Genomic DNA, 20,342 nt, shown 5'->3' on the forward strand with positions numbered 1-20,342 from the left:
CTTGCTGGGCGCCGCCATGTTTGTTTACATCACGTGACGGCGCGCCAAGCGAGGTCGACTCCTTCCCGCCGGAATCGCGGCCGCTGTGCGAACAGTTCCCGAGCCTAGTCAAACCTGGAGAAAATCCAGCCTCGGCAGACAGCCGCAACGCCGTTTCCCTCACTCCATGGGCGGGCGAGCGCGGACGAACCTCCCTCTCCTCCGTCTCCTTCTTAATCCTGCCCGGCAACATCCTCGTCTCGTAACGGCAAGCGTCGCCGGCAACAGGGTCTCGGGCGTTATGGGGTTCTTTTTTCTTTCTTCACTTCTGACACCAATGTAACGTTCACAAGAACCAGACGGTTGGGGTCTCAGTTTGTCCGTTTATTCGGCACATAAGCCAGCGGGTTGTTAACTCAGGGGGAAGCACTCTCGAACTACACCTCTCTTCAGCCTGGCACACACACAGAACAACCAGGTCCCCCCACCCCTTCCTGTACACCACCCTCACTACTTCCTGCAGCCCAACCAAACATGAATCTTAAAGGAACAACAACAGTGTGCAGAGAAAACCAACATGTCACTGTCCAGTAACACTTAACCATCGTTACAATATTATGCTAACATAGCTGTGTCGCTAGCGGTCACGTAGCACATCATTATATACCAGCTAGCCAAACTTCAGTAACCCTACAAACGTCACTGCTGTTTAGTTTTCTGTCTTCATTTATGCTGGAAGTGATAGCAGAGCTGTACGTTTTAATTTGTTTCCAAAACCCCACAGTCAGGACATGCTATATTGTATTTAGATAGAAGCTAGCGAGCTAACTTCCTGCTAACTTCTAACTCCGTTAAATCTCATAAATTCCGTTTTCATGGATGCCTGGATGTTAAACTCAATTGTTACACCTGGTAGAGCAGAACGCTGATCATTTTATTAAAGATGAAAGACTTTAGACAGTTTTTCAACTCTCAGTAATCCCATAGTGATCGTTTGATATATGGACCTGCAGCGGAGTTTAGACCCAGACACGGCTAGTGACGTCAGACTGAACAACCGGATTAAGAACTCGACTGTACACCGTGTTCGTGTTTTCCTCCGAAAACAATAAGTTCCGTTGGAGCAGCCTTTCAACGTCTCTCTCTGTCTCTCGCCAGAAAAGTTGACCCACACAACAAAGTAAAGCTATTTTTCGGCTACGAGCCGACAGGGACCCCGCAGTATCAGTCAGAGGTCCCTTTACTACAGTTCGGAGTCGCGGACCTTCAGTAATAGTAATAAATCACACAGCAATAGTACATTCACGTTGTTGTAAAAAGCATGATAATATATTAAGTAATCCAAAGTATTCAGAATTACAGAATACATTTTGGGGCATGTATTCTGTATTCTGTAATGGAATACATTTTAAAAGTAACCTTCCCAACACTGCCGATCATCAATCGCTCGTAAGGGTGTCACCACAGGCGCTCACATTGCTCATGCGCAAACACATGCGAACTTTGGAAAGCTCATCCGAGCCTTTTCGATGTGGCATCACAAAATTATCACGACCACAACAACCGTGAAAATAGTTGGATTTACACTGTTGCTCAATCACAGCTGCCTGATTAATGTTTTTCATTAGCAATTTAGCAAAGTTGATGGTGGCGGTGTGTCTGTGTGAGTGAAAGACAGAGAGAGAGAGCGACAGATTTTCTGTTATAACCTTCATTTTATGGAGGCACAGTGTGCCGTCCGAGACTTGCACCGCAGTGTCGGCGTTTGTTTCCCTGTTGGCCATGCTTCTTGTTGTGGTCATCTGTTGTCTTCCGGTATTTTCTTCGTAAGCGACCTTTCCTCGACCAATGAGATAAGCGGTAATCTGACTTGTCATACTCGAATTGTCATAAGTGTGCTGTCAGCTCATTGGTCACAAAGCAGGAGAGGGGCTGGGAATTATGTTTTCAAACAAAGTGTTAATTCCATTAAAAGTTATAAACTACTTTTGATTCTCACTGTATTACGGGACAAAGTGCGTCCCTTATTAGCTCAATACGGAACGTGTACTTTTGTTTCTAAATACGGGACGATTCCGTTTTTTAAGGGACGGTTGGCAACCCTATATGAGGCAGTCCTCCGGTCTCCCCGTTCCCTGTGCCATCCATAAATAAATGTGTGTGTGTGCCGAGAAAGAGAGCTCCCAACACTAGGTGGCGCTCTTCACTGTATTAACAAAGGCAGCATGGGTCCCCCGTTTCTCAAAAACAGGTCTCTGTAGTCTGAGTATGTAATGTGTTCCATCAGATAGGCACCACACACTTTCTGGATCCAGATGTTACATGTGGGAGGTTCTGGTTTTAACCACCTGATAGTTCTGGTTTTTAGGGCTGCAGTGAGTACTTTATTTGGCTGCTGAGTTTTGGCTTTGCAGTCAGTAAGTTCTGGACTCCTTCCCAACACTAGGACGTCATGGAATATTTACTTTGAAAACTGCCTCCAGTTTAGGGCAGAGCCCAAATATATGGGTATGGTTGGCAGAGTGTGTCCCACAGTTGCTCCAGCATGAACATGTGTTGGGCCCATCTGAGCGGTTCTGCTGTTCTGTAGAATCTGGTGATAATTTTCCATCTAAACTCTCTCCAGCTGACCAAAAAACAGCTGATACAGGATCAGAAAAAGAGCACAGGTCCACCTCAAATGTAAACCTCCTCAGATACTGGGTATATATTATTAATTACCTTAAAATGGGTTTGTTTAACTTTTGGGGGAACAGGCCACTTAACAAATTCCGAAAACGCTTTTTCCATGAGTGACTGATGCCCGTGAAGGCCTGCAGACGTCTACCCAAGTCAAACTCATGGAAAGGAATTGATTTGAAGTTCACACTAATAAACTTATTGTTACATTTGCTATCATTTAAATTACAGTTTCCCATTTTTAAACTTGGCAGCGCTGGTTTGACGTCAGAATATAACAATGTGTTGCATATTAGCTGCTTCAGAGCTAATGGGATAGCGTGACAAGCCTTTCTGTAATGTTTTAGTGGGCAGTCTAAATTGTTTCTCTTCAGAAAAGATACAAAATCCAATAAAGCACCATTAGAGTCCAACAAGTCAGTTACAAACAAGATGCCGCTCAAACCAGTTTCTGATCAATAATAACTTTCTGTTAGTGGTTTAAGTCTATTGTTCCACATTCTCAACATGTGGGGAGAGAAGTTGTGCAAAAATCATTTTCCAGGCGTAAAGAATCTGTTTATGGAAACTAGGTAGTTTAACAGGAATTGTACTGATCTCAGTCACATCCTAATAAAAAATCAATCCCTCGTAATTCCTTGAATGAAGATCTGAGAATACGACACCACATGGAGTCAGCATGTGGGTGACAGATTAGTTGATGAGGTACATTGTAAATAAGCACTGTAGAGCAATGATCTAATGTGATCCCAGAAAAAGGAGTAAAATTCCACCATTAGCCCATCAGTTCCTGCTGATTTGGGTATTTGTTCGACTGCCTTGTCCAGCGCTTCTGTTGCAAGTTTACCCTTCATATGATCCTTCACACTTTCGTCCAATGTTCCAATAAAGCCTCTAAGACTCTCAGGAAACACAGTACCATTCGCTGCTGAATAGTTGGACTTATAAAGGTTGCTGCAGAATTGTAATGTTTCTTCATTTACTTTGTCTTGGTCCTCAGTCAAATCTCCTCAATATCCAGTGATTGACTCTTCTTTTCAGTGTTTCTCTAAATTAAAGACGTAGGAAAAGTTTTTCTCTCCCTCCTCCATCCATCCAGCTCTTGAACGAACATAGGCGCCGTTGGTTTTCTCTAACAACAGTTTGTCACATTGGGATTGAAAATTATTTAGTTGTAATTGTTCATCCAGTGATGAATCCTGTTTCCAGCACAGCTTGTTAATGCCCTCAATAATGGTTTGTTGCTTCTGTCTTTTCTGTTTATTGGCACATTTGCTCATTTGAACTGCCGTCTGTTTCACTTGGACTCTGAACCAATCCTATTTGCTCACTTGTGACAAATCCAGTTGGTCTATTTCCACCATTAGATTTTTCACTTCAATACAGAAGTTGTCATTATGCAGAAGGCTGTTATAAAATTTCCAAGTAAGAGATCGATGTCTCTCTTCAGTTAATGAGATGGACAAGGAAATCAAACAGTGGTCAGTAAGAGGCTGAAACTTCACACCTGGAGATGTCGTTCATCAAACTGTTAGATCTTATAAGATCTAACAGTAATCAGTCCTTGAACATTGACCATTGTTCAGTTGAACCAAGTATAATGAGATGCAGATTATTCAGCCTCCAACAGTCAGTCACACAGGCTGTGTCCCAATCCAGCGACCGCACGCTGTGGAGTACGCGCAGTTCGTGCACTACGTATGGCGCGTGCTAGGAAGTACCAGAAGTGCGGAAGTGAGAGGCTTGTGAAACAGGCCTTCGTCGCGCTGCTCAGGTTGACTAGCAACTATGATACTAACCGCGAGAAACGTTTCATACAGCTTTGTGTGACAGAAATGAAGGAGAAGTGGACTTCCGGTGGCTCGTAGCACCGCATGGCCGCATAGAGAGTGACCTCCGCCACCAACCGTGTGTTTCCCCGGACTCGAGAGCTGTATTAGGGCTACATTGCCATTTTTCAACTCAAGAATGAGTGGGGATAAATCTAAAAAGGGAGGATACGGGCTACGAAACATTCTTGACTGTGAAATGGAGAAGGACGCCGCGGCTAGTGAGGCAAGCCTCGCATCGGGACAAGATGGCGACCGAGGTGAAGGTCTGGGTTGGCTTCGGGATGCTGTGAGTAGCGTACTGGTGGCCGAAATGGCTACATTGCGAACTGAATTGAAGAGTGACTTCAAAGCATTCGGTACGGAATTTCGGGAGGATGTAAAGAAGCAAATGGCCGAACTCTCTAAGGAATTGAATCAAAGATTACACGAGATGGCGGATCAGGTGGAGGAGATGACTGGTCGGCTAAAGCACGTCGAGGACAACATGGCTGACTCGGAACGCTGGGACATTGGTGTTAGGGATACACTTGTGCAGCTGTTGGAAAATCAACGGGCGCTTCAGGAAAAGGTGTCCGATATGGAGGGCCGCGCTAGACGCAAGAACATCCGGATCTACGGTGTACCGGAAAACTCGGAGGGCTCGTCGGTGACTACCTTTGTTGAAAATCTGATCAAAGAACACCTAGGCGAAGATTTCGGCCCGGACCGTGCTCTCGGCATTGAGCGCGCACACCGCGCGTTGGGACCGAAACCACCCCCGAACGCCCCACCACACTCAATAATAGTGCGCTTCCTCCGGTTCTCCGTTAAAGAAGAGATTCTCCGCACGGCGTGGAACAAAGGGGTACATATCCAAAACAAACGGGTGTATTTCGATCATGACTACTCTCTGGAAGTGCAGAAAAGGAGACGGGAATATATCCCAGTTAAGAAGGCTTTGAAGGACAACGGGATCCGTTTCCAGACACTAAGTAAGATGCGAGTGTTTTATGCGTCAGGCAATGTCCTATATAATACCGCGACCCAAGCTGCCGAGGATTTAAGAAAGCGGGGAATAGCCGTGGGTAAGATCACCTTGGGGAACCAAACCAACAGGATGACAGAGGACACGATAAAGCAGCTACTTCCTTGGGAAACGCAGACAGCACACTGCGGGGGCGGCTTCCAGCAGCACGTGCGGGAAAAACTCCAAGCATTCCGGAGGGAGCAAGAAAAAGTGCCAGCAGACGAGTGAACAGCTGATGGCGGGACAACGGTGAGATAGCTGGCGGTAGAGTTTTGATAATCTAACCGCAGGAACACTGACTTTCGTATCCTTCAGAATTCATATTTCTTTAGGTTGGTGCCTACGGACATGGTTAGAGAACCACCACGTTATGTCTAGTAGCGATAAGAGACTGTTTCGTTTATTTTTTGCCCTTTTTTGGCTTTTTTGTCGGTCACTCCCCTCTTGTCGGATGAGGGGCCCCACCCTGTGGCCAGTCCCCTCAATGTCAAAGGATACTGTTATATCCTTTGTATTGGAAGCTCTTGTTAATGTTTGGTGTGTTTGCTGTTCAGTGAGTTCTGGTTGTGATGTTCTGAGGTCTGGGTTGATTATGTTGTATTCCACATATCCACTTGATGGCTTATAATTTCTATAAAATGCTGTCACTAAATGTAAATGGCATGAATAGCCCTATTAAAAGAAGCAAATTAATTTGCCAAATTGAAAAAGGAGACAGTAGACTTGGCATATTGGCAAGAAACTCATCTAGACAATGCAGAACATGAGAAATTAAAAAAGATGGGTTTCAGACATACATTCTATTCATCGTATAGGGCCGGGAAAAAACGAGGAGTAGCTATCCTTATCTCAAATAAAATAAAATTTGAACATATATCTACTATAAGTGATAAGGAAGGTCGGTTTGTTTTAGTAAAAGGTAGAATAGAGAATAAGGCGGTCACACTATTAAATGTCTATGCAACCCCCGGGAAGCAACGCAAGCTTCTTTAAGAAGATATTTGATTTGATCTCTAAGGAAACGGTGGGAACTCTTATTTGTGCAGGAGATTTTAATTTACTGTTAAATCCCAGATTAGACTCAAATAATAGGGACAGGAAAAGCACGTCTGGAGGGAAACGGGTTAAAGGAATGTTAACGGAATTAGGACTTATTGATGTGTGGCGATCTATCCATGGGTCAGCGTCAGGATTCACTTTTTACTCTGCTCGACACTCAGTGTATTCGAGGATAGATTACTGTTTTATGTTTAATAGGGATTTACACAGGATAAAAGATTGCAGAATAGGTCCAAGAGATGTCTCTGACCACAGTGGACTTTATATAACGTTACATTTGGACGGGACACGGAAGACAACTTTGTGGAGACTAAATACCGGTATGTTAAATGACCCCGCTTTTGTGAAACAAATGACAGCCGATCTTAACTTGTACCTGCAGGACAATAATGGAGAGACAAATCACAGTATTGTATGGGATGCAGCCAAAGCTGTCCTCAGAGGAAAAATAATTGCGTGGTCGACCGTGATTAAAAAGAAAAAGTCACAAGAATTGTTACAACTGCAGAATAGATTAATGGCCTTGGAACAGTCAGGTCTAAAGGATAAAAATACTACAGTAACCCACCAGATCAGACCGATTAAGCAGGAGATAGATAAGATATTGAGCGAAGAAGTAGAGAAAAACATAAGATTTATGAAACAGAGGTATTATGAGGCGGGGCCTAAGGCGGCGAAGCAGTTGGCGTGGCGGATTGGAAAACAGCAAGCTGAAAATAATATTTATAAGATTAGAGACCCGGTTGGTAACAATGTTGTAACTGACCTGGATAAAATTCAAAAAGCGTTTGAAATGTATTACAAATCCTTATATAGTCAATCTACTCAGGGTGATGTAAATAAGATGACTGACTTTTTGAATTCCTTAGACCTGCCTACGATTGGTCGAGAGGCAAATAATAAGTTAACGTCCTTAATATCTCGGGAAGAAATAATTAAAGCTATCTCCAGCCTTAAATCCAATAAATCACCAGGTACCGACGGGCTCCCTGCCGAATGGTACAAAACCATGAGGGAAAGCCTTCTTCCCCTGTTGGAAACTAGTTTTAACTATATTTTGAAAGGAGGTCTGGTACCTCCCTCTTGGAAGGAGGCCTTCATATCTGTTTTGCCAAAGGGGGGACAGGATAGACTAAACTGCAAATCTTATAGGCCGATAAGTGTCCTGAACTCAGACTATAAACTATACACAACTATTTTGGTGCGAAGAATGGATGCTGTAATGCCTTCTTTGATTGATGAAGACCAAACGGGTTTCTTGAAAAATAGACAAACCCACGATAATATTAGACGAGCTTTACACATCATCGAACACATTAATAATAAGAAAAGAAGCTCAGTTATTCTTAGTTTAGATGCTGAAAAAGCATATGATTCAGTGAATTGGGACTTCCTCTTCCTAGTGATGAAAAGATTTGGTTTCTGTAGCGAGTTTATAAGATGTTTCCAAGCTCTTTATTCTCTCCCTACTGCCAGAATAAAAATTAACGGTAGCCTCTCCGATACTATTTTTTTAGAACGAGGATGTAGACAGGGGTGTCCAGCAAGCCCCTACCTCTTCAACTTGTTTATCGAACCTCTAGCCCAGGCTGTACGTCAGGAAGCATCGTTGAAAGGGATTGTAATAGGAGGGGACGAGTACAAGGTGTGTTTATATGCAGACGATGTCTTGGTGACAATCACGGATCCCAGCTCAGGTATACCAGTGTTAATGGGGATGTTGGAAACATATGGCCTGTATTCAGGGTATGTCCTTAATGTCAAAAAAACTCAAGTTCTGTCATTTAATTTTTCTCCGGACCAGACACTACTGGCAAAATTCAAGTTTAATTGGGAGGCAACTGCTATCAAATATTTGGGAGTGTTTCTGCCTAGAGATCTGACACAACTGTACGATATTAATTACAGTCATATTAATAGAGAAATATATAGCGATCTCAACATTTGGGCCTTGCTCCCTCTCGACCTTGGCAACAGGATACAGATAATTAAAATGAATATTCTCCCCAAACTACTCTTTTTCTTGCTTTACCTATTCAAATTCCAGAGAAGCAATTCAGGGAATGGAATAAGCAGATTTCGAGATTCATTTGGCTTAACAAAAGACCACGGGTGAAGTTCTCTACTTTGCAGGTGCCGAAAGACAAAGGGGGCTTGGCTCTACCTTCATTAAGGAATTACTACTTATCTGCTCAGCTGAGGTCCTTGGTGTGTTGGTGTAATCCATCTTTTTGTGCGAGGTGGAAGACGATTGAGATGTCTCTCTCAGACACGCCAATCCAGTCTAGACTTGGTCACGCAGCTTCTGATTTGGACGATACCTTGACGCCCAGCCACTGGGTCACTTTTACATTAAAAATATGGAGGGGAGTGGTCAAGCAGGCGCAACTCCAGGAAGAGATAAAACTTCTGAGGTGGCCAGCGTATGACCCTGATTTTTTACCTGCTTCCCACGATAGTAGATTTAAACAATGGGTGTGGCATGGAATCACTGCTGGGTGTTTGGTTATTGTAAAATCTAAATTTATGGCTTTTGATACCCTATGCAAGACTTACGATCTCGAGAAACAAGACTTTTTTCGATACTTGCAACTCCGTGATTATATTGGCAAAAGACTGAAGAGCTGTGTCCGTGGAGACTTCTCGATTGTTAATATTTTCATTGATTCTTATGACTCTGGGAGTAACAGAGCCTTGATAAGTAAACTGTATAAATGTCTGACTAAGCTCAAAGGGCACTCAACGATTTACATAAAGCAGAAATGGGAAAAAGAAATGGACATTGTGATTACAGAAGATGGGTGGGCACGGATCTGGGAGACACAGTTTACCACGACTAACTCCAACATGTGGCGGGACTTCTGCTGGAAGAACATTATACGCTATTTCATAACGCCTAAACAGAAGTCTAAATTCAGTGCTACACCTGCGTTTTGCTGGAGGAATTGTGGGGAAGTCGTGGCTGATTACGGTCATGTATTCTGGTCCTGCCCACTCATACGACCCTTCTGGATGGAAGTTATAAAGATAATTACAGAGGTGTTGGGATTCCACATGTCTTGTACATTTACCTCATTGTATCTGTGATATTTTACAGACGATTTAGTTGCAGATGATGTTTACCTTCTGAAAGTTCTCTTGGCTTCTGCGAAGAAGGCCATAACAAAACGCTGGCTCTGTAGAGACCCTCCCACTGTAACACTTTTTACCTCTATAGTGGAAGACGTCAAATTGATGGAATGTATGACTTTCACTCTGCGACTGCAGGGAGATTTGGGAAGGAGACGATGGAGAAAATGGCTGGACTTTACAGCTTGTGGCAGCACCCTTTGATGCATAGAATTAGCAATGCAGACTTGTTGACGTATGTATGTGTGGATGTGCAGATGTATGTACAGGTGTATGTTATCTTCCCATGACCTCATACTGTTTCTGTTTTTTCTTTTTTCTTTTATCTTGTTGCATAAAAATGTTCCTAAACAAATAAAAAGTGTCAAAAAAAGAAATGAAGGAGAAAAGTGTTTTGTTGTTCATTCATTTTTATGACCTCACTTTGATTAGCTGAGTATCTGAGGCTGAGGCCACAGTAAAAACATGGTTGTTGGGCTTCATTCCTGTGCTGAACAGTCGTTTAAGATTAGCTAGTAAATAACAATGAGCTGATGTTGTTCATGAGACTAAAGTCATCTCACTGTGGTAATGTAAATATAATATGGCCAATATTATAATATTGTCAGATTATTAGTTATTACAGCAGAGCTTGAACTCTGGGTCAAAGATTCAAGTTGCAGTTATTTATATTTCCTATCACCTTAAATCTTCACTCAAAGACGAGTATCTGTGACAGTGTGTATATAGATGTGTTATATATGAGTCAAATATTGTTCGTTTAATATGTTGGCATCACTAAATTTGTCTCAATGTTTACATACATGTGTAAAAATCAAATGTAGGAGCTGTGATAACTGTGTCTGATAGAATGAAGAGTAGACTGATATATGAAATATTCCTTTATTGGGTGAGAAAATCAGACCATGTCATAACTGCTGTAAGTCACACAGAATAGATATCAGAGCCTTAAACAGGCTGACTTCTGCTAAATGGGTCAAACTGGGCAGAAAGTCTACAAACACATAACATCCTTATAGAATATGATGTAACACTATAGATCAACTTAGCTCAGAATATATAAAGCATATAAACAATTACAGCAATATGATGCAACACACACAGCAGCTACTGATCCAAAATACTCAAAGCTTCATAGAACTGGAACCAACATTTATTTTAGCTCCATTCTGCTGCTGATACAGACTTTAGGTTTCTGAACATTAAACTTGTTGCTGCCTTTCATAGTGTGTAACTTGAAGGCCCTGAGTACTCTGAGTACTTTCTCCCACACTGGAAACACTGGGATGATCACATTATTTGAACATTACCTAATAAGACTGATTCAGCACAGACAGTTATGTTAAACTTTCCTAGCAGTCCTTCACAAACAGGGAACAGTCTGTCTATTCTCTCCATCTGTCAGCTGCTGCTGGCTCTTCCTCCTCCTCTTCCTCACACACTGCTGAGTTTGTCCTGGTGGATCATCAGGGGTGCAAAGCCTCACAGATGATGTGCAGCAGTGGCTCCCTCAGTCTGTCCTCACTCTGGACACTTGCAGTTGTCACACATGGAAATCAAATGTGTGATAAGCTGCAGGATTCAGACACAAGTGTAACTTATAAACACATGTTCATACTTTTATTCCACAATCAGAGAGAAAGAAACAGAGAGAGAGTGCAGGACAGACAGACAGGTGACAGTCTCAGGTGTACACACTGCTACACAACAGCACAGAGAAGCAGGATTTAGTGTTTGTGTCATTACGAGTGCTAAACAAGAGGAGTTCCAGATGGTACAGTGGACACATGTGTGACTGCTGTGATTAAAGCATCTTTCTTTCAGCTTAACGAGTGAACCGTCAGCTCGTTCAAACACACGTTAAAGTCCGTTTGGTACTTACTTTTGAAAGTTCACTCTTCGGCCGCTCCGCTTCTGCCGTATTTTTCGGCTAAATTATCCACACCCAGCTATGAATCGTGGGATATATGGGACCAGGAAGTATACACTGGACCACACTTCAAATTTGGGGAAATGGACGGCGCATTTGGAGTACAAATAGCCGTCGTCGCTGTGACGTAATAGGTCTCAAAATGCGTACTCGAAGTGTGCGGTCGCTGGATTGGGACACAGCCATGGACTGACTTTGGAGACCGAATTAATACTTTCATCTAAAGCAGGGGTGGGCAATTCCAGGCCCCGAGGGCCGGTGTCCTGCAGGTTTTAGATCTCACCCTGGGTCAACACACCTGAATCCCATGATTAGTTCATTACCAGGCCTCTGGAGAACTTCAGGACATGTTGAGGAGCTAATTTAGCCATTTAAATCAGCTGTGTTGGTTCAAGGACACATCTAAAACCTGCAGGGACACCGGCCCTCGGGGCCTGGAGTTGCCCACCGCTGATCTAAAGGAAGCACTGAAGCTCCTTTCCTTAGTGTTTGGAACAGCTGATTATCGCTGCCATGCAGATACTTTGGAGCACGTCTCTCAGTGAGAACCCTTCCTGAGCAAAAGGGATGATTGCAATGCACTCAGACGCCACAGGCTCCGCCTTCTGCTGACACCCCCTAGGCTCTGATTGGCTTCTTGAAGTGATAACCATACAAACTACACAAACTAAGTGGAATCACACTGAAAAACTTTATTTAAAAAAACACAAACCAGAAGTTGAAAAAAAAAAAAATCTATACAACAGGTGTGTGTGAAGGGGTGGAGCCTCTTCAGGGCCGTGGGGGAGGTCTCATCCCAGGAGGAGGTGGTCCTGAAAGAGCAGAGCACAAGTCACATTGGTCTGATAAATACCACGATGTGATCCGATTGGGTGTTTCCAGAGTGAAATCTTACCTCTCATGCCCGGCGGAGGAGGCCTCATGCCTGGGGGGGGCATACCCATTGGAGCGCCGCGACCCGGACCAGGTGGCATGCCCATTGGAGGACCCATCGGTGGTCGCATGCCAGGGGGCGGTCCCATCATACCTGCAAAGAGGGGGGAGAGATTAAAATGGACCAATCATCAGGGAACAGCTGACCCTGTAAGAGAGTAAACTGATTCTTGATAATGAAGAGGATGATCACTGATCACATGATCACTGAGCAGCGCTTTGTTTAAGAGGCTCCTCCCCTTGTGCTCACAGAGGGCCACAGAGCAGAAGCCTCACACCTGGGCAGGTGATCACTCAGTCTCCAGGTGAAGAAAAGGAGAGGAGCAACGACCGCACCAACAGACTCCTCAGCTTGACGCTGCATGCCCGCCATGTTTAAACTACGAAACCTAGAGTACGGACTAACGAACCCACATCTGACTCCTCCCACTGATTTCTCCTTCTGCTGTGATTTTGTTTATGCAGGTCATATTCTGATGGTCAGCGCTACAAACTACAGGTCCAGGGTCTCCTTCTCTACAGGTGACAAAGGAACCACTGCAGCACCATGAGGAGAATGCAGGTCACATGACTGAGGAATCTGAACGCACCTGGTGCCTCACCTGTAGCTTCTTGGGATTTTATTTGTTTTTAAAGAAACATCACATCAAACTTGGTCTTGTTGCCAAGTTGTCTTACAGTGACATCACTGACCTGGAGGTGGGGCTCCTCTGCCCATGGGGGGCGGGGCTCCTCGCCCAGGTGGGTACTGGGTCGGCGCCCCAGCGATGCTGGCGCCTGCTGCGGCGGCGGCAACCGTCCCTCGACCCTGCGGCGTCATCACCTGCCCAAACACAGGAAACTGTCATCACTGAGCGTGCTCAGACACACACACACTGAGACCAGCTGGCATCACCATATTTACCTGCTGCGATGGTCCGCCCACACCTCTGACCGGCCCCGCAAGGCCAGCTGGTGCCTGAGGCATCGGAGCACCAGCGGGAACGCCGCGACCTGCTGCCCGCCCCACGCCTGGCCCTCCTGCCACGCCTGCCAATGGGACACGAGCGATCCCCGTCTGTAGGAGAGGGGTCAGAGGTCAGAATTAATTCAACACAAACAAACACAGTTTCACGAAGCTCCTCCCGCAGGGGCCACTCACGTCCTTAGGGGGCGGGCCCTCCACTGTCATGGAGACCAGGTTCTCCCCCCTCAGCAGCACCAGACCCAGAACACGTTTCTCCTCACGCTCCGGCTGCTTCGAGTTCTTTGGCCTGAAAAACACCCAGAAATTAGTCACGTGTGGTTACAAATTCATGGGCTGCATCCTCCTGAGGACCCGGCCTTCGCGGTCTACGTGGGCCGGGTCCTCAGAAGGTCGGGTACGCCGGAAGTGCGAGGCTGTGAAATGGAGCGGTCTAGCCTTCACATTAGCGTCACTGCTGACTCACAGGCGTTTAATAACCTCGCCGTCTGCTCCTTGCTTTCTGAAATATAACAGGACACTGGAGTAAACTCTCAACCGTCTCACACGTCTGTTTAATCAGTTTTCTGTTTGATGTTTATTCAGCTGTGTGAAAACCCCGGAGGAACCCACCGGGGGGATTATTAAAGTTTTATTTAAAATCTAATAACTTTGATCTCAGCCAAACTGATTTACTCAGGAACAAATAAAACAAGTTATCCAAGTGACTTATATATCATGTTTGACCTGAGTAGCGAAAGACGGCTGTGATCTGAAAACCATGTGCCGGGAGTTTGCCTGGCACATCGAGCTGGTGGGTAGCAGACGTCTCCGAAAACGTTGGAGCAGTTTTGCAAATATGTGATGTCTTGATAAACCGAGCAGATATTTGATTTTACACAGCTACTTTCTCGCCTGAAAATATCTTCAAAGTTTATTTTGTGACCCAGAAAGAGTAATAAGAGTAAAATTAAAACTTAGTAGCGGTCGCCATTGTTGGAAACTGCAATTGGCTGGGCCACGCTATGAATTCTGGGATATGGTGGGCCACAAAGGACACACCCGACCCATCCTTCAAAAAACGTCGCGTCGCTGTGACGTCCTCAGGAGGATGCAGCCCATGAATTTGGACACCCCTTGTGTCGTTCAGTTGCAAAGATGAAATCAGATCAGGGTGAATGAATGTGATTGGTTGAAAAGGTGTTCAGGTGTGTGCACTCTGTCTCTATCAAGATGTGGACAGGAAGCTTTAATGTTTCCATGGATACAGTTTAAAGCTACCCCGGTCTGATGTGCAACCATCACCTTAGAAACAAAGAACAGCACTGAGCACGCTCAGACAAATCATTCTCTGTAATTGAAATGTTTATTTTCCCGCTCAGACACTTATGTGACTGTATCAGATTACACTCACAGGGATCGCTGTCTGTGGAAGACACCTTATAAAACCCAGAGTTAACCCTGGCTAGTGACATGCAGCCTCTGGTTCGATTGGTTTTCTCTGTGTGACTTTTAACACCTGTAGCTCCACCCCTTAATCCAGTGTATAGGTGGAGCCAGATCACTTACTTGATCTTCCTGAACTCGTCGCAGTCACACAGGATGAGGTTCATGTGTTTGTCAAAGGCCTTGAAGGTGCCGATGAAGATCCGCCCATCCTGCAGGATGCACCTCATCCTGAAGTCGATGTGCTGCAGCATCTTTGAGCTCTTCCCCACCGTCTGACCAATCAGAAAGAGGGGCTGTGTTACATCATCATCATGACTGACCATTGGAGCCACCACATTACATTATCAATACCCTCATCAAAAACATCAATATTATCAGCATCTGACCAATCAAAGAGACACGCCAGTTCCATCATCAACATCTTCTTTTAGACTCCTCAGGAAAGTCTCCAGTTCTCAGAGCTAAGACAGGTAAGGGGTCAGAAACCAGGGGCTCCCCATCAGCATATCAGAGGTTACGTGTCTTCACCTCAAGGGCAACGTGCTTCAGTGATGAGACGCCCAATGGCATTCAGCCAGAAACAAAAACAAAAACAAAGTGGGCGGTCCCAAGTTGAACTTCACAGCTTTGAGGTGAGCAACCAAACCAGCCAATGAGAGCAAGGCACAAGGCATTACAAGGCAACTGCAGCTGAGGGGACCTCCACAAGACAGACCTAACAGAACAACTTCCTTTGATGACAGAAATATGTCTGTGAAGGTTCTCAGCCATTCAGGTCATCGTAGTCTAAGGAGCTTGGAAAGAAAAGCGAAAGAGGCAGTGTATCAGAGAAACTCAGGAGTTTTCTCCAAGCACGACATCCCGGTGTATTTCAGACCCAGAAACACACTCAGACACAAAGTGGTTTGTCCCAAAGACAAAACTCCAAAACACAAACTTAACAATGTGGTGTATGCTGTACAGTGCAGCGAGGAATGCCCAGACCTCTACATTGGAGAGACCAAACAGTAGGGCTGCACGATTAATCGTTAGAAAATTGCAATCTCGATTCATACTTATGTGCGATCTCATTTCCAAATGACAACCATTTAAAAAAAAAAAAAGAAAAAAAGAAAAAAGACGACGACTGTACCGCATTTTGATCCGGGACGTACTCTGCATGAAAACAAGCGCTCACTCTTCCTGCTCAACAAATGACAAGGGCGGAGCCTTATACCACGTGATACAGAAGCTGTGCCGTGTGATGCTAAAATTAGCAGGGAAAAAACAACGGAGCAGTGTTGCCAACTTAGCGACTTTGTCGCTATATTTAGAGAGTTTTCAGACCCTTTAGTGAGTTTTTTTTTTTTTAGAAAAAAAGTTGCTAAAAAAGACGTGAAAACGCTTATCGCTTTTACTTTCAACAAGCAGCGGGTGCTGTAACGCAGTCAGTTCTTCTTTTACTCTTATGCTGTTTTGTGGATCACAAGGTTTAAAACTACTCAAACACACACACACACAAAGTAATTCCACCAGAGCGCCTATTTCGGGTCACTTTTGCCGGTCCAAGCCCGGGTAAAGGAGCAGGGTTGGAATTGTGACATTAAAAAAACCAATAATTGCTAAAAGAAATTTAATTTGTAGTTCTAAATAAACTCTAAATGCATTTAGGACGTTTTTTACTCACTTTATGTCTCTTCCACGATGTTATTTCTCTCTCCAACAACATAGGTTACAATTAGATTAGCATGACCAATTATGCAAATTAGGCGATGACGTCATTTAGCGACTTCTAGGACAACCAATAGCGATTTTCCTTACTGAGGAGTTGGCAACACTGCAACGGAGAGCACGTCAGGGATGACGAGAAAGTGACAGGAGAAAATCCGTTCCGGTCAACCACCCAAACATCAATAACGGGAACCTTATACAGCGCTTCCCTATAAGCGGTTGCCCCATGATCGGAAGGTCAGGGGTTCGAATCCCCTGAACGGCTACCCTGAGGTACCCTTGAGCAAGGTACCATCCCCACACGCTGCTCCCCGGGCGCTGCACTGGTGGCTGCCCACTGCTTCACTGAGTGAATGGGTTAAATGCAGAGAAGAATTTCCCCACGGGGATCAATAAAAAGTGTACATTATTTTTATTATTAGTCCCTCTTTGGGGGGGAAACTCCCACGGGGTTTAAATCTGGGACTCTCCACCATTTGACTCTAGAACTGAAGAAGCTTCTCGGATGAGAGGTGAAACGTCTTCAAGCAACTTAAAGAAGTCCAGGCGCTTTTCTTTCTAAGCTTCTTAGACAATGACAGAAACAAAGCTCAAACTGTGACCGGGACAGGAAGGAAAGTGGTCACTGTCCCACCGGTTCAGAATAAACCCTGCTGAACTAACAGAGACTACAGTAAACTGAAGCTCAACTTCTGTGGGAATGCTACATTCTAACTGATGTTACTGTACACTCCTTTTATTCCTACACCGCAACCTTCCACGCCAAGTTTATGCCAACCCAATGTGTAGTTACATTTCTCAGGAGGTGCACATCAGGTTATGGCTTAAGTTACAATGCATAACTGGAGAATAATTCACCTGTAACCTGTGTCAGCACGGGTCGATAAGGTGTTAGAGCACACAGGTGCTTTCATAATAAAGGGTCAGCACATATCAATAAAACAGTAGAACTCTAGATAGTGTCTTCCATCTAACCTGCAGGCTGATTGATAATACTTTATTCATGGAGTCTCCAAAAGTTGATTCTGTTCATCTGGACGTAGCGTTTTGTGGGAGAAACGTTTCATCACTCATCCAAGTGACTTCTTCAGTCTCAGCTGACTGCAGGTTTCAATCTTATAAACAGTACGTTTGCATGACTGAAACCAGCCCACTGAGAGAACAATGGGCTGAGTGCTCAGTTCCTTAATCATAATTATGCAAATTCTCATAACCATTGATCAACAACCACTAACCAAAACCCACTGATCAATGGCCATGAGTACCATTTACAGAGACTTGGGGAATGGCTGCAATCACAGCATTGTAAGATGGCGAAAGATGTAACCTTAGGCCTCCTCCTCGATTCAGAGATGGTCTTTATTCATGGAGCTGGACTGGAGCAGCAGGGATCGAACCAGCAACCTTCCCATGCCCTGCTTTGTTCCTGTCAGTGCGCCCCAGGGTGGCTGTGCCTACAATGTAGCTGCCATCACCAGTGTGTGAATGTGTGTGTGAATGGGTGGATGACTGGATATGTAAAGCGCTTTGGGGTCCTTAGGGACTAGTAAAGCGCTATATAAATACAGGCCATTTACCATTTTATTTAAGCTACAGCCACCCAATGCTGCAAGCCCCTTTCCCAATAAAAGTGCACCACTCTGACCTATGACCTGTCTGTAGCACAAGTTAAATATAGTTATTTCAATAAAGTTAGCTCGACCCTGTTAGCCGTTAGCCTCTCTGTTTGCCACCGAGTTCGCTCATCGTGTGCGCCACTCCAGCAGCTCGGGAAGATGAGGCCTACCGGCACGGAGACCAGAAGAGTGTCCCGGTAAAATCCGGACTCTGCCCCCGGAACCCCAGGTATCGGTTACGCCCCGAGGTGGACTCGAACTCGGCATTGATGATAGAGCCGGGTCTGATCAATAACACCCCCCGCCTCCCTGACGTCTGTGCGACGTTCCCTCTCCCCGATGTAAACCGTTAAATGAGCGGTAACTGAAACGATACCGCGCTGTCCGCAGCGACAGGGACCCGAACCATCGCCGGAAACGGTACTCACCATGTTTGCGATTCCGATGGCTCTGATTCACACCGGATTAAAAAAATTCTGACCCGCGGAGATCCCGCCAGGCCGCCTTTAACAGGAACTACAGGAAATGACGCACAGCCGACCGGAAACTGTGGCAACGCCGAAAAGATTCCCCCTGTGCGAGGAACAAAAAGTTCCTGCGCGAAGACTGAAATTGTTAATCACGTTAATTAACGTTAACAAGTTCAAATAAAGTTTCACGTTCACCGCTCACGGATCGTTTGCATGTACATGCTTTCTGACGTCATTAAAATAAAGAAATCTTCTGCAGTCAGCGAAGCAGCTTCACTTTGATACTGAATCACCAAACAGCTGGCTGCTGGTCTGAGATCAGCTAAATGATTTTACTGCTGCAAATTTTGGTACCCGTCTGATACCAGGTGAACCCAGGGCCAGCACTGATGTAAGGAGAGCAGTGCGTCCTGATTTATGAGATCTAAGGCACTCAGCTCGGCTGCTGTAGTTTTAAATAAGATAAGATAAGATAAGATAACCTTTATTAGTCCCACACGTGGGAAATTTGTTTTGTCACAGCAGGAAGTGGACAGTGCAAAAGTTATGAGGCAAAAATTAGAATACAATAAGAATAAATACAGTACACAACTGTACAGAATAGAATAAAATAAAATACTATATACAGTAGAATAAAATAAAATAAATATACAATAAGATAAAAATAGAATACAAATACAAATACTATATACAACTGAGTAAAAATACAAATGTGCTAAATGATGTAAATAAATCAGTGCCCATAGACATGTTTTATGTTCTTTTTTTCCATTCAAACCTTTATTTAAACCTTTTTTATTTTTATTTTATTGCTATGTCTGGTTTTATTACTATGTGCGTATTAGTATTGTACAGCACTTTGGTCTACCAGGTGTGTTTTTAAAGTGCTATATAAATAAATAAATAAATAACTGATGATTTAAACCTCAGTGCAATACAAAATAGAATTAAACAGTACCATATTAATGGTGTTGTACTTACAAAAGAATTGCATACCATAGACAAACAAATAAAAGAACAATTTCAGAACCTACAATATAAATATGTTAGGGGGAAAGTAACTGATCAAGCCAAAGAATAAAGTGATTGAAAGATCTTGATTTTTTCACAAACACCAATAGTTTTTATAGCTTTTGGGTTAGTGGAGTTCTTAATTGAATTAAGATACTGTTCAAGTTCAAAGGAGATACATAAAAAGAGGGATGTCTTCCTAAACACGTGGACTTGTGAATATGAAATTTAGCCATTAAAATTAACAAGTTAATCATATATCTGTTATCAAAGTTGAATTGTCTTTGGTTTTTGTGTAGACCAAATAAAACATATTTCCAAAACAGTACAAATCCTTTAAATATATTTTCTGATATAAAAACACAAATTCTGCCAAAAATCTTGCACACGGTTACAAAACCAAAAAAGATGTATCGTATATTCCTTGGAAGTTTTACAAAAGCTACAGCTTGTATCAATGTCTAATTTGAATTTGCTTTGAAGACAATCTTTAGAAGGATAAATTCTGTGTATTAATTTATAAGAAATATCTTTAATTTTGTTGGTAATTAAAAACTGATTAGGGAGTCTCCAAACTTTGTTCCACATAATACCAT

At 43.9% G+C, this 20,342-nt stretch overlaps 1 protein-coding gene across 1 annotated transcript; it reads right to left on the reverse strand.

Moving 5' to 3' along the window:
* Positions 1-12,291: 12,291 nt before the first annotated feature.
* On the reverse strand, positions 12,292-18,977 carry snrpb (small nuclear ribonucleoprotein polypeptides B and B1). The gene is made up of 7 exons (XM_026166630.2): positions 18,694-18,977; positions 15,060-15,211; positions 13,689-13,800; positions 13,452-13,604; positions 13,241-13,370; positions 12,510-12,641; positions 12,292-12,426 (listed from the first exon to the last, which is right to left on the reverse strand). The coding sequence occupies exons 1-7, from the start codon at positions 18,694-18,696 to the stop codon at positions 12,386-12,388; spliced, it is 723 nt and encodes a 240-aa protein (XP_026022415.1). The 5' UTR covers positions 18,697-18,977; the 3' UTR covers positions 12,292-12,385.
* Between the last annotated feature and the right edge of the window lie 1,365 nt (positions 18,978-20,342).

This window comes from Astatotilapia calliptera, chromosome 5, assembly GCF_964374335.1.
Source record: "Astatotilapia calliptera chromosome 5, fAstCal68.1, whole genome shotgun sequence".
In the NCBI taxonomy this organism is placed as follows: Eukaryota; Metazoa; Chordata; class Actinopteri; order Cichliformes; family Cichlidae; genus Astatotilapia; species Astatotilapia calliptera.